Genomic DNA, 14,091 nt, shown 5'->3' with positions numbered 1-14,091 from the left:
GCACTTCCTTATGGAGGATTGGTTTTGGTCGGCAGATCTTTCCCATAACAGCTAGTAATATATACATAATATATAATTAAAAAAAATATATAGGGAACTAAAATGTGAGCTAATTAAGTGTTTGTTTTTCTATTATTATATTTCAAAATTTTGGTCGATGATCGCAACTATTTTTTTTCGGCAAGAGAAATTCTTTGTACATCACAGGCGGTGCAGACAATTCGACATGGAATACACCGTTTTACGTAATTTATCCACGTAGCTATCACTTTTCAATGCACATTTAATATCTGTAGTTTTATTTTTTTTGTTTAAAAATTTTACATGATAAAAATATTTATTTTTTGAAAAAATTATGGCAGCTTGTGGCATATTATGACTTCGTATACGTAGGATGGCACATTTTTGTCCAATCACTTTCTAACACGCATTAAATGTCTGTAGTTTTATTTTTTATTTAAAAATTCTGAATGACGAAAATATCTCTATTTTTTGAAAAAAATTATTATATCCTATGTATATTATGATATCCTACGTTATATTATGACATTCTGTGTACAAAAATTATGATTTTTGGACGCTGGACATAGGATGTCATAATTTTTTTAAAAATAAAAATATTTTTATAATTTAAAATTTTAAATAAAAAATAAAATTATAAATATTAAATATATATTAAAAAAATGATAGTTACGTAAATCAATGGGATAAGATCGGATTTTCAGACGGTGTACAGAGAATTTCTCTTTCGGGCAACTCTCCCGCGAGGCAAGGTTGTCAAGGCCGGATTGAAGCGAGACCATGGACTCCAAGCTCGGCCTACGAAATATGCCATCTAGCCCAACAAAGCGCTTTGGGCTGGGCCCGGCTGTTGCTTGTCTCCAGGATGATTCGCTTTTCTCCGAGCGTCAATTCGCGTCCTCTCTCCACCAGTCCAATCTCCGCTGCTCTGGAAGCTGCTCCCGTCGCTTCCTCAATAAAAATAAAATCCAGAACCAAAACCCCAATCATTCCAATCCTCTCTCTCTCTCTCTGAGAGGAAAAAATAGGAGAGGACAGGCTCCGAAATCTCTCCATGGCTCTCGCTTGCTCTCTCCCTTGCTTGCCTCTGGCTCGCCCGTATACTGCCGATCCTTGGTCACCATCGATGCCTATAAATCGTCTCTCTGTCTCCCTCTCTTCTTCTCATCCCCCTTCTTTCTGGGCCAAGAGGGCCAACCCCTTCTCCACCTCCCGAAGAGCCCGATCCGGAGGTATCAGCTAATCTTTCTATTTTACAGTCCATTGCATTGCCTTCTAGTACATGTGTTGGATAATAGTTTCTCTATTGCTGGTATTCTTGATCCATGGATAGCTAGGCATGTTTAAGTTTTTATCAGTATTTCTCTCGCGCTTAAGGATTATTAGATACTTTATTTGCCTCTCGTTTAATGCTGGGGTGGATGCCCAATTTTGAGGGTTAAGGCTAAGTTTTTCTTAATTGAGTCTTTGCTAGCTATATACATAACTAAAACTAAGGAGTATAGCTTTTGTATCATTTCGTTTTAGTGGATTTTTTGTGTATGACGGTAGTTGGATATCACTATGGATGGCTAGGATGAAGAATAGGAAAATAATGGATATAGATCTTTTTAGGTGCTTCTTGATTATGGGTGTCGTCATTTTAGTTAATAATGGTCAGGTAGTGGATGATAGAGACCAGTTTCTGTTAATTGTTGAGGCATAAAATCCGTAAACAAGATTTGGGTATGAGTATCAGATGCTGGTCTGTGTCTCAGTGTCGGATCGTTCTAAATCTTTAGAGTTTATTCTTGTGGATCCTTACCCAGGTAGCACATCAGTACCCATTTTTGAGTGTTGAGTTGGGGGTACTTTGAGGTGAACCAAAGGGTCTTGGTAAATAGGCCATAAGTTGTGGAGTGATGATGCTACTCAATAAAAGATAAAGCAAAATCAAAATGAAGCCAGATTTTTGTAAATCAATCTCTTTAAATTTTGGACTCAGCTTATTTTGCATAAGTTGTTGACTGATTGTACAGCTAGATTAAAGATATGATCTTAGACATCTACCAGACTACCACTGGTCAATTCAGAAAACTGTCTTTATTTTGTTTGTATCAGGATATTGTCTTAGATAAGATATCGAAATGCTTCAAGGTGGTGAGGTTTTAGAAGCAGAAGAAATAACAACATTGATTTTGCTATAAAAGATGATGGGTTAAGAAGCAATTTTAGATACATTGAGTGAACAAGGAAATTGCTGATGATTGGTAGAGAAGTATTGTGCTATTTATCCTTAACAACAAGGATGATATATCCTGAAATTCAATTAAGTATTGTTTATTCATATCATGAAGTGGGTATGGAAGATTGAACAGTCTGATGACCATCTCTGGAAACTGGTATGGCATGGTACAAGATACATTATCCATGAAGGTATTTTTCTCATAGGAGACTAATAGAAATTTTAGGAGAACAGAAATAATTAAAACGTGGCTTTGTTTGATTGAAGGTCTGGTAGATCACCATGAGGGGTGATATAATGGGTGTCATGGAGGAAAAATTTACATGTATCCAGGGGCAGAGATTAGTTCTTTTTCTTTTTTTCCTCTCCCTCTTTGCATAGATATGGAAAAAAGAATGAGTTTATGATTGACAGACCTATAGTTGGACAAACAAAAAGAGAAAATCTCCATGAATTTGATTGTAGGAGCATGGAAGTAATGCTCCTCCTAGAAGCATGTGTGTTTGAATAAAATGCCAATAATAATAGTTGTATTGCTAAGAGAAATACTACTACCTTGGTTGCATGGGGCAATAATTGTATAAATGATCATATCAATTTATGCTAAAAGTGCCTTAATGGAGCTGCAGTATTTATAAGCTGTATTATGAATTTCAGAAAGCTCAGCATTGGAAACAAATTTTTCACTGAGGTGCATAAGGTAGGGCCACAACAAGGATCGAGCTTAAGCTTTCTCTCAATGTTTTTTGATATTCGGAAGATATCATGGTGTACATATATGCACAGATGGACTCATACACAACATGGAAGGGGAGTTCACAAGATTATGCCATATGAACTGTATGGAACAAATAAGTTTGTTTTGCATTTCATCACTTTTAGTGTCTGCTCGTGTTCTCACTTCTAGCTTTCATGAGATAGAAGTTTCAATCGACCTCATGGAAAATGGTTTGAAAACTAGTAAAACTAAATCAAACAATGTCATTTTATTGCTAGAAGAAGTGAAAATGAAGCTCTAATTATAATTTATGCCCAAGAGACAACCTAGTGTGTCATCTAATAATTTATTTTATTATACAAAAGAATGTGAAGAGAGAGAGAGAGAGAGATATGAATATATATCAAGTACAATGTGAATGCTTAGAACTTAGAAGTTCTGTAATTTTAGCTGGAGCATTAGTTGGCTCTGCTGTTTGGCACAAAATTCTTTTTCTATTGCAAAATAGAAAAAAAAATTATTTAAAGCCATTCTTTTAGAAAGATTTTGAAAGCCATCCTTAAAAAATATGAGTTTTTCTTTTTCAATAATAAGACTCATTTATTCAGACCACACAGAAGCATTGTCATATATGTAGTCTGTTGGAATGCAGTGTGTTCAGGGTGGGGATATACGTCAAATTCATAATTGCCGTGCTTTGGGGTTCTCTGTGCCATATACTGTAAGTGGATGAATTCCATGAGGTCCTTACACTAGTGGTAGAATCAAGCTTAAGATGGTGTTAATTTGGAGACTTTAACCCTTCAAATAAGGAGGTAGGGCTGTGAACATTGGTCTTGTTTGGATAACTTATAGACAACAACATCCTACAAGAATCAGAAATTTTTCCATGGTACTAATTTACCAGGTATTTATTTCCCTGAAGTGTTTGTAATACTATTTAAGGTGAAAACTTAATAAATAGGTCATATTGTGGTAACAATGTATTTCATGAGCATCTTTTACATGCTCACATGTGACACATACAAACATCATATGCTAGGTGAATTCCCCTGCTCCCTCCCCCTTGAGGTGCTTCTCCCCATTTCTCATCCCTCTCCAAATGAGTGCCCCTGTTTCCATCATCCCAGCAGGGTGACCCGTCCATTGATGCAAGAATTGGTAGCAACTCCACCACTCTCCAACTTCCTCTCTCTCTAATCTCCACTTTCAAACCATTCCACCAACTTGCTGTAATCCCCTGCTTCCCCTACGCAAAAATCTCTGTATCTGCCATTGTGCTCAAGTCCGCTGGCTGCAACATCTTGTTGTCCTGCAGTCTTGCCCTTCACACCAAAAATGTCAGTTGCCTCATCTACTCCCTTCCACCACCATCCACTATCCTGAGCCTTCCCAGGTTTAAGGTCACGTGCTGGGCTGTTGGGTTGGGGGAGGGTTGGGGGGGCGGGGGGTGTTGGGATATGGATTATTGTTATACAGTAGTGGTTCTTCCTCCATTTCTTCTCTCTAGTTAGGTTTCTTAAGTAGATGGGATCTGCACATCTGCTAATCAGTGCAAGGAAGGAATAGATTATTTGGTTGTCTTTCATCCACACTTTCTCTTAGTCTAAAGGGTCTACAACATGAGATATAAGTTAGTTTAGTTCTTGTCATTTTGTTGTCCTTTCTTCTTTCTCCATCTATTTGCTTGAAGTTGAATACCTTTATAGAGTTTGTATGAAAGCTATCAGAGATTTATGGTGGTGGCCATCTAGTAACATCTTATGGCTCTTGAGGTTGTTTTCGTTATTGTCATGCTTTTTGTGGTCCTCTAATTTAAAGGGTTCCTCTCTAGGGATGGCTTCTGTATGAACTCTTCTTGCCTTCTGGAATGCATTTGTATTTTTAATACTTATTTGATAAAGAATTCGTTTAACTGGTTAATAATAAAATAAAGAAGAAAAAGTAGGTACCTCCAAGTGAACTGTAATGACAAGCCCATCGATAACCTGGAATAGATGCTGATGTGGTTATATCAATGTGATTTAAAGCTAAAACCTTCTTTTCTGACCTTTTTCAGCAAGGGCAGAGATGCATGAATCTGGAAGTACTTTGGCTGTAGATGCTTTCACAAATGTCAAACATGTGCTTCTTCCAATTACCGACCGGAACCCTTACCTCTCAGAAGGAACAAGACAGGTCCTTTCCATTTCTTGCAGAACTCGATATACCCATTTATCACTGCATCAATACTTGCTTAGCAAAATATTTGAACAACTTTTCTTTTCTATGAAGGGAGAGGAATAGGATAGGATGGTTTGAAGGAGGAAGAGGAGGGGTGGGAGGGATGGTGGATGAGGGAGGAACAAGCTGAGAGGTGAACGGAGGAGGTGGAGTGCAGAGGACAAGCAGGCTGATGAAGTGGGAAGGGGAAGAGGAGGAAGGGAGGTTAGGGGTGGAGGAGGAGAGGGGAGGGAGGGAGAGTGGGGGCAGATGTAGGAAGAGGACAGGATCTAGAGGAACTGGATGAGAAGAGGAAGAAAAGTGGAAATCATACATATGCTATAAATGGCTCTCTGATGGAGCTTTTCCTTGATATGGGAAGATATGGTTTAGGTTGGGTGATTTGGTCTTGATGGTGGGATTTACGATTGAAGGAAACTTATTTTGCAACTTTGGGTTTTACTAGGTACCTGTTTGACCTAAAAACCAGTCCAACATCTGACCTAACATAAGTTTTAGAAAATCTGTTTTTGTTCTAAAATCTAGTGACCAAACCTTCCAGATATTGGAGGAAAATTCTCTCGCTCCATGATACATTTCCTACCATTGTAGAGCCTTAAACATTTCTTAGCAGTTTTGTTTTTTGCATTTTATTTTCTTTGATAAAATTTTGTTTTTGTGGCAGGCTGCAGCAACCACCACTACTCTCGCTAAAAAGTACGGAGCTGACATTACAGTTGTTGGTATGCTTACTGAATTTTCATCTCCAACTAGCTTTACTGAAAATATGCATGCGAGCAGTGTAAAATTGTTTTGGTGAGATAGACCTTTGAATGAAATGTTTCATGGGATATAGAATTTGATCTTCCCTGCAGTTATTGATGATAAGCCAAAAGAGTCAATCCCAGAGCATGATACTCAACTATCTAGTATCAGATGGCACCTTTCGGAAGGTAGGTTTTGTTTTGTTGTCCTTGCAGCAGTCACAACCAGCATACATGATTGAGGTCCTTTCTTCGTCAGGTGGCTTTAAGGAATTTGGGTTGATGGAGAGGCTTGGAGAAGGAAAGAAGCCAACTGCTATTATAGGCGAGGTTGCTGATGATTTGAACTTGGATCTAGTAGTCTTAAGCATGGAAGCAATCCATTCAAAGCATGTTGATGGAAATTTGTTGGCAGAGTTCATCCCCTGTCCTGTGTTGCTTCTGCCTTTGTAATATATCCTGTTGGTGGTATGTTGTGTAAATTTTATTTGTAGTAGAGCCGTACTCATGAATTTTGCCAACCATTATTCCATCTCCGCTTCCCCCACCATGGTTCTTTCCTGTAACCCTCCAAATGTTAAATTTTCTAAAATGCAGAAGTATTTTCTGTTTTTCCAGAATTTTTCTGTGGTTTTGTGCAATGGCGTCCGGAACAACTGCTTGTGCGGTGAGTCAAAAAATCATTATCCTGGTGCATCAGTTGCTTAAGTCGCCTATGAAGAACATCGAAAGCTCCCAGTGCTTTGGAAGAGTAAGCTTGCGGTGATTTTGTGCAAATCTGTATTAAGGTATGTTTGGATAGGGGAGTTGGGTCTTTGAATGGACATGGAAATGGGTAATTTTTGTTCCTAACTAGTTGATTGGAGGGTGTTTCATGCCCATTTTGATTTAAAGAGAGAATGAGAATATCCAATCCTTGAAAATAGTAATTTTTAGGGTGTATTTGATTCACGGTGGGAATCAAAAAATGGAAAGATCATATCTGTTGATGTGCTTAGTTTGTGACTGGTTTGAATTCTGGGAAAACGCGGGGTTGGATTTTGAGTGATTATGACGTTCTTTTTTTTTTTGGAATCCAAACGAAAATAGAATTTTTGTCAATCAAACAGTTGGAATGAAAATTATTTATTTTTATTTTTATTTCAAAATTTAATATTTTCTCTGACCAAACATGCTCTTAGTTAATTTCAAAGAGTATTAAAAGAACTCAAGTTGTGGAGCAATATCAAAATTTGTTCAGAAAGTGTAATACTCAAGTTGCTGGGCAGAGTTTGAACATCCCAGGCCTACAAAAAGGGCCTGTCTCAACTCTACACAATCTTCGTTTACGTGACAAACGAAACATCTCAACTTGATAAATGGATTCGCTCAGTCTTAGTTTACGCAACAAACGAAGCAACTCAACTTGACAAGAGAGCTCACTCAATCTTAGTTCTTTCGGCAATTCGCTCAATGCTAGTTTACATGACAAAGGAAATTGGTCTGGACACACCCTGTATTTGTTTCATATCTTTCATAATAAATTGATCCGTTCTTTGCTTCCTTATTTTCTTAAAATAATCAAAAATCTAATATTCAATTCTTGACATCAATTGCCATTTTATGTGTAGAAAATGATATAATCACGTCACAATATTTATGTCCTGGCAAACTATATATAAGAACTAACAAAACACATAACATACTAATCAGTCAGTATCAAGCTGACCGGCCGGTAAGTTCCCCTAAAACGTGTATTATACCACGGATTAGGCTTCCTACACGGCCAGTCCTTATCCTAATCGTAATTTCTAGCACGAGTTGCATGCGGCCAACCGCGGCCTAGTCTCCATATTCCTTGGGATATCATGTCGCGACGTGGTAAACCGCGGACGTGGTAAACCGGACATCGTCAAATCTCGGCGGAACAACCGTTGAAGCATCCATCCCTTTCACTTCCCCACCATATCTATCTCTAACCCGCACCATAGCCACCAACTCATTTACCCAGTTAATCTTAGACCGTCCAACTGTTAGATCACGAAGAACACTGGGGTATGACGTATGTGAGAGAGGAAAAATGGGACACCCTACGCAATAATCTTTAGCTGACAAGTGGGGAGAAGCACAGAGAGAGAGAGAGAGAGGAGGAGAGGCTCCACTGCATAACGAATTCAAAGTCTCGGTTACAAATATTTGTGGCCACCAACTCTTTCTACTCCGTTATTAGTTGTGGCACGTAACTCATTCCTTAGGGAACTCCACTTTGAAGCTGGATGGGCCAATCCGCGGGGAGGGATCATGTGGGGCCCCCATTAGATGCCTAGGCGTCTTGTCTGCTACAAATTAATTGCAAGTTATGAAGAATTATTAAAATTTGATTCATGTAACGGGTTGTTAAGGGATTGAAGCGTGACTAATTTGGATATGTTGGCATTTGGCATTGTGGGCGTCCAGAAATAAGGAATGGACTTGTGATTAAGTGCACTCAAAGCAACAGGTTTAATAGGCTTGTGTTGGTGCCTTCGACTCTAACCGTCTAATACGTTTTATGTGAAGGAGCGTGACATCCTTATCATGACAAAACTATCAATGATGCTTAGCCATGAAATTTCATGATAAGGTCTCACGTGCTACAATTTTGCATTGCATTCTCGATCCATTGTGTAGCATGAAAAAAGGTATGCCGGTAATGCATGCAATACACATGCTATCAGCATTGCATTTTGTCTAATTTCTTTTCTCTCTCATTGCTTCTGCCACCTTAAATGTTTTCCTTTCAAGCATACACATTTGTAATCCTATTTTGCCCACCATATTGTTTATATTGAAATATCGAAGTGTCACAACTAATAGCCTCGCTTTTCCATCCAAGCACAACGTGTCAGGTCAATCTTATGGCCGGATTAATTACTAGAAACCAATCAAAGAAGTACAGTGGGAAAGAACAAAATAGACAAGTAAAAGAAATATTTGAGGGCTATTGATCAAATTAGGGAAATTAAAAATAAAATAAGAAAACTCTGGAAAAAACATATATAGAACTTATAATTGTATAAATATGACCAAATAATTAAATCAATAAAATAAAAATATGACAAGATTAAAAAACGTAAAGAAATATATTTGTAAAATGAAATGATATTTGGCATATAATGAAAAATTGGACACATTATAAATGTTATAAAAAAATCAAAAGTAGGAAACAAGAAAAACTTAATATAAAGATACAAAATATAGAATATAACAAAAATAAAAGATGAGATTAATAATATATGAAAGGTTAGAAGAGTAGAAATAAATAGACAAAGATATGAAATATCAATAACATTCCCATATTTGGGATACATGGAAACTACCTATTCATTGCACAACTTTAGACCCCCTCCAGTTCATCGATCGAATGGTGATCGACTAATTTTCGATGAAAAAGGATTTCCTCCTTTTTCTTGTCTTTTTTTATTTTATTTTTATTTTTATGTGCATGTGTATGTACTTGGTTCTTAGAGGACTTGTTATTACATACCGTTTCATATACTAATTCTTATTAATGAAAAGTCATGTGCCACTAATGTCTAAACATGACTACAATGATTGGGCAATCCATTGAATTGGCTCCTAGTTGGCATTAGCTTAGAATATCGCAGGAGTCCAGATTCTCTGCCATACATATTTTGCACGGCAAAAAACTGTGCATACTCGGATAGTTGCCACGTTACTCATTTTAGAAATAAGCGGTTCTTGCTCATTTCAAAAAATGGAGAGCAATGTATTAGGATACTAAATATGTGAGGTAGACAGATTATGCAACATCCCCTCCATTTCTAAGATGAGCAATGTGGCAACCATCCACAGTTGTTTGCAGTGTAAAATGTATACTGCAAGGATCCATAGTCAAATTTCGTAATAATTATATGATATCCTTCTAGATCAATAATGTCCAAATCCTCTACCCTCTTCTATGTCCCATGAATATATTGGGTAGATTTCACTAACGACTCAATAGTGAGCCTACACTTAAGATTTCCTTATTTTTTTCTGTCATATTAATGTTAAGTACTACATGTCTCCGACCTTCTTTTGTATCTTGATTCATCAACCCATGAATAACATGCACATGCGTTAGGGGACGACACTTATTGCTGGAGTTGGTGAACAGAAATTTTCAGAAATAATTCTATTAAAATCTTGAACAATAATTCTTTTCTATTGTCAACTTAGAAAATAAGATTTTCTGTGTGCATGAAAAAATAAATTAATAAAGAAGAGATATAGGTATCATCAATGGGGTTATATCTCGTAACGTCTTCCTTTATAAACTTAATAAACCGACCATTTTTGGCCTAATATATACTATTATTAAATGTTCATATTAGTATCATTCTAGCGTGGGAGGTGGATGGCATTATACCTCACGCAACCTCGGTTTCGGACCCTATTACCAGACCTTCTTTTGGCCCCCAGTAAATAATAGGAAGTATACACATACCCTTCTAGGAAAATACGCAAGGCTCGGTTCAAGGTGCCTCGTAAACAGTAGGGCGAATACACGTGCCCTTCTAGGAAAATACATGAGGCTTGGATCGAGAGGAATTGGGCTGATGGGATGGTGGCGAGCCGAGGAAAGAGTGGAAGGGGGAGAGAGTGTGAGAACGGGCGAGAGAAAGAGAGAAAAAGGTGGCAAGGAGTTAATTGGCGTGTGCTTGTGGCCCTCGCACCCGAGGTTGGCTTGTTGGAAGATACCGCGGCAAACCGTAAGGTCGAGGCCTCCTCCTCGATGACGTGTCAACCGGCGTCTTCTCAAGGCGGTGGGGTTTTTGGCTTCCTCATCTCTCTCTTCTCTCTTGCCTTATAAGTAAGAGCACTCCACCCCTCCTCCTATCTTCTTCATCCTTCTTCTCAGAGGACAGTTTTCCTTGGTGCAAGCTGAAGCCATATGGCAATAAATACCTTGCTTAGATAACTACGTATAGATCTAATAGAAGGGGTTATAGTAGGAAGAAAAGTTCTAGTTAAAGGAGGTCATTTTGGTTAGACGAAAACATGTGGCCCAAGTTGAGGTCTTCTTCTTCGTCTTCTTCAAAAACCAGATTCATCAACTGGTCATCCAGTACTGGTGAGTCCATCTAGGTCCCATATTTTTGCTTCATCTTGTACCGAGTCTGTCGCATAATCTTTAGACCATTCTTCTCTCTTTTTTTCTTTTTTCGAGTTGTTTTGTGAATAAGTTATGTAGGCTAAATCCAAGATTGTTAATTTAACGCTTTTGATAATCATGGCGCCATCATATTAATAACTCTTCAAAGTTGACGAAATATATATTTGATGCTCCTTTTTCACTTGTGAATGAGATTTAGTAATTAAACTAGTGTCTTACTTTCTTCTACTTCTAGTTATCTTTTTCCTTTTTCACTGTGCAGATGAAAAGAAAATATCATGAAGAAGAAATGGAAATATAATTAGATTAGGATAGGAATTTAGAGACTGATTTCCTCCTATATATTCTCTATAGAATTATCTTTAAGTAAAAACAAACACATTTCTTGTTAACAGGAAGCCCTGTCTTCTTGCTTTTGTCTTACTTCTTCCGCAAGTAACACATGAGTCTCTTTCTTATACATTACCAAAGTTATAAAAAATATCACTTCCTTATGTCTTCATCTCTCCTCTTCTTCATTTCCCACAGGGGACGAGCTCCCCATGGCGACGACGCAAGTTAACAACACGGCCCGCAGCACCTTCAACGTCGACGAGGAGTACACCAACGCCCTTCGCACCAAATCCTTCGCCGACATGTGGGCCAAAGTCCACCACCAGCTGAGGCGAACCATCTCCTCCCCCTCCCCAGCCCACGGTCATCAGGAAGGCCAACAAGAAGAGGTCAAGGATCGCCGGGGTTCCCACTCCTCTTCTCTCTCCTATCGTGGCTACTCTCACCTCTCTGAGTTCCTCCTCGAGCCCAGCCAAGAGTCGCTCCTCGCAGCCACCGCTGGTACTGGCGGTGGCATCGCCAACTTCCACATCCTTTCTCTTCTCCTCGACTACTTCGACACCACCTCCGACGCCTGCGCCGCGTGCACGACTCTTCTCGCCTCCATCGACCGCGCTCGCTCCCACCACCGCTCCATCCGCCGCCTCCTACTGAAACTCGCCCGCGCTCGCCTTGACACCAATTGCACCACCTTCGCCGAGCTCAAGTCCCATATAGAGCTCGACAACCCCCTCTCCTCGGAAACTTTGGCTCATTTCCACGACGTGCACGCCGGCTACGGTCCGTTGGTGGACCGGCTTACGAAGGCCAACCGGAGGATCGCCAGGCGAGCAAAGCTCATCCGAGTCGCGAAGAAGGCGTCCGGCGTCATCCTAATTGGCGCGTGCGTGGCTGCAATGGTGGCAGCATTGGTGATCGCGGTGCACACGGTGGTCGGGACTGGACTGGCGGCGGTGGCGGCGCCGACGATGGTGGCAGGGCCGGGGGCGGCGGCGAGGCGGATAAGGGGGAGGATGGGAGGGGAGAGTTATCTAAAGAGAGTGGGGGCGCAGGTGGATGCAGCGGCGAAGGGGGCGTACATAGTGGGGAGGGACTTGGATACGGTGAGCCGGATGGTGCGCCGCGCGCACGACGAGGTGGAACACGGGCGGGACGTGGCGAGGCTGGTGCTGAGGAACCGGGAGCGGCAGCTGGTGAGGGAGGCGGCGAGGGAGGTGGAGGGAGGGGAGGAGGAGCTGGCGGAGCAACTCGACGAGCTCGAGGAGCACGTCTACCTGTGCTTGATTACTATTAATAGAAGCAGGAGGATGGTGGCGCAGGAGATGATGGGTGAAGGAGCTCCGCCGCCGCCACCAGCAGCGACGTTGTAAATGCGGAGATGTTTCTTTCTTTCTTTTCTTCCATTAATTCTTTCTATATATGCGTTGATATTAACTTTTACGAGGATATGGTGAGGAACTTAATTCTCTGAAGGGGCCATGATGAGGTATTGGTCTCGTTTTCATTAGGCTACATAAATAATAAATATATATGACCATTCTTTGAGTTGAGTTGGTCTCATTCATAGTTGTTATATTGCTTATTTTCTGTCTAACCATGGATAACGATTGAATAAGATTATTCTAGGGATATATGATGTGTATCTATTTATTTATTTTCCCTATGAGTTCATGCAGTGTTAACTTGAAATAAGTTCGGTTTTGGTTTATCCATGATATAAAAAAGGAGTTGAATGAGAAAGGATTCTGCCCTCGTGGTGAAATCATAATTATTAGTAGGGTATTTGACCAAGATTATTAGTCATCCGCTGTTATTACAACCTGAATGGAATCTTATTTGCTGGGGTGACAAGAATAAGATACATTATCTGCCTGTTAACTGATCTACAACCAAAAACTGGGCTGTTTATATATGGCATGCTTGCTTCTATATTAGTCTTTCTGGATGGTCTTGCACCTTTTCATCTTGATGCAAACTAATTGAATTTAGAGATCAAGGCACTGTAAATGGGCTATATATTGTGTGTAGATTAAAGTGATGATTTACCAGCGAAATATGGAGATTAAGAGAGTAGAAGAGAAAATCATGAAAAAAAATGAGGGAAAATAGCAGTGGTTAGGCATGGCATGCAAAATTTTCTTCAATCCAAAATGGACATTCAGAAATCCTCTATTCTTAAGAATAAAATTGCCCAGTTTTTCACCACATCTATCATTACTGCACTCCTGTAGGCATTGAGCAATCATCATCACGCTCAATCCAAAATGAAAAAGCAAAAGAGCATAAGTCAGATACAAGTGAGAACGGTTTTTTGCCTTCGAGAGAGAATAAAGATGCTTAATGTTTCAATTCGATTCCAAGAAGCCCTGCGTTAATGGAGAATGAATCCCTTGTAAGTTCATCTGCATCTCTTCATTCTCTCTTGTTCCACAATCTAAACTTTTTCAGTTCCATTATGATCGAACACTTAAACCAACCAGTATGGATCAGAGCAACTCATCCCCCATGGCACAACACGTACGTTGCTCCGAAAGCTACTTCATAGATTTTGTGGCCTTCACCTCGTCTTCTCGACTAAACAAGTGATAGCTGCCAGGTATAAAAAGTCAAAAGATAGGAGGAAACTTCAAATGGCAAAAAATTTCAAGATCTGACTTTTTCCTTTTTCTTGTCTTTTCTTCCATATTCTTCT

At 39.6% G+C, this 14,091-nt stretch overlaps 2 protein-coding genes across 3 annotated transcripts; both read left to right on the top strand.

Annotated features, from left to right (window-relative positions):
- The first annotated feature begins 941 nt into the window (after positions 1–941).
- On the top strand, positions 942–6,685 carry LOC105055126 (uncharacterized). Of its 2 annotated transcripts, XM_029267607.2 has the most exons (6): positions 942–1,253; positions 5,023–5,141; positions 5,851–5,908; positions 6,041–6,118; positions 6,189–6,397; positions 6,548–6,685. In XM_029267607.2, the coding sequence occupies exons 1-5, from the start codon at positions 1,076–1,078 to the stop codon at positions 6,380–6,382; spliced, it is 627 nt and encodes a 208-aa protein (XP_029123440.1). In that variant the 5' UTR covers positions 942–1,075; the 3' UTR covers positions 6,383–6,397; positions 6,548–6,685. The 2 variants fall into 2 exon arrangements, with proteins under 2 accessions (XP_029123440.1, XP_010935156.1); XM_010936854.4 differs by lacking the exon at positions 6,548–6,685 and having other exon boundaries at positions 943–1,253; positions 6,189–6,546.
- A 4,100-nt stretch (positions 6,686–10,785) lies between these two features.
- LOC105055319 (putative UPF0496 protein 2) lies at positions 10,786–12,953 on the top strand. The gene is made up of 2 exons (XM_010937091.3): positions 10,786–11,024; positions 11,595–12,953. Exons 1-2 carry the CDS (start codon positions 10,952–10,954, stop codon positions 12,767–12,769), a joined length of 1,248 nt encoding a protein of 415 aa, XP_010935393.2. The 5' UTR covers positions 10,786–10,951; the 3' UTR covers positions 12,770–12,953.
- Positions 12,954–14,091: the final 1,138 nt, after the last annotated feature.

Source organism: Elaeis guineensis, chromosome 12, assembly GCF_000442705.2.
Source record: "Elaeis guineensis isolate ETL-2024a chromosome 12, EG11, whole genome shotgun sequence".
Lineage (NCBI taxonomy): Eukaryota > Viridiplantae > Streptophyta > Magnoliopsida > Arecales > Arecaceae > Elaeis > Elaeis guineensis.
The sequence above is the reverse complement of the archived record's forward strand: the minus strand, read 5'-3'. Positions and strand labels throughout refer to the sequence as shown.

Bases quoted from the DNA above. Each gene is read 5' to 3' on its own strand.
- LOC105055319 (XM_010937091.3), top strand. From the start codon at position 10,952: ATGTGGCCCAAGTTGAGGTCTTCTTCTTCGTCTTCTTCAAAAACCAGA. The intron at 11,025-11,594 runs GTGAGTCCATCT...CATTTCCCACAG, and splicing joins CAACTGGTCATCCAGTACTG to GGGACGAGCTCCCCATGGCG.
- LOC105055126 (XM_029267607.2), top strand. From the start codon at position 1,076: ATGGCTCTCGCTTGCTCTCTCCCTTGCTTGCCTCTGGCTCGCCCGTAT. The intron at 5,142-5,850 runs GTCCTTTCCATT...TTTTTGTGGCAG, and splicing joins TCTCAGAAGGAACAAGACAG to GCTGCAGCAACCACCACTAC. The intron at 5,909-6,040 runs GTATGCTTACTG...TCTTCCCTGCAG, and splicing joins AGCTGACATTACAGTTGTTG to TTATTGATGATAAGCCAAAA.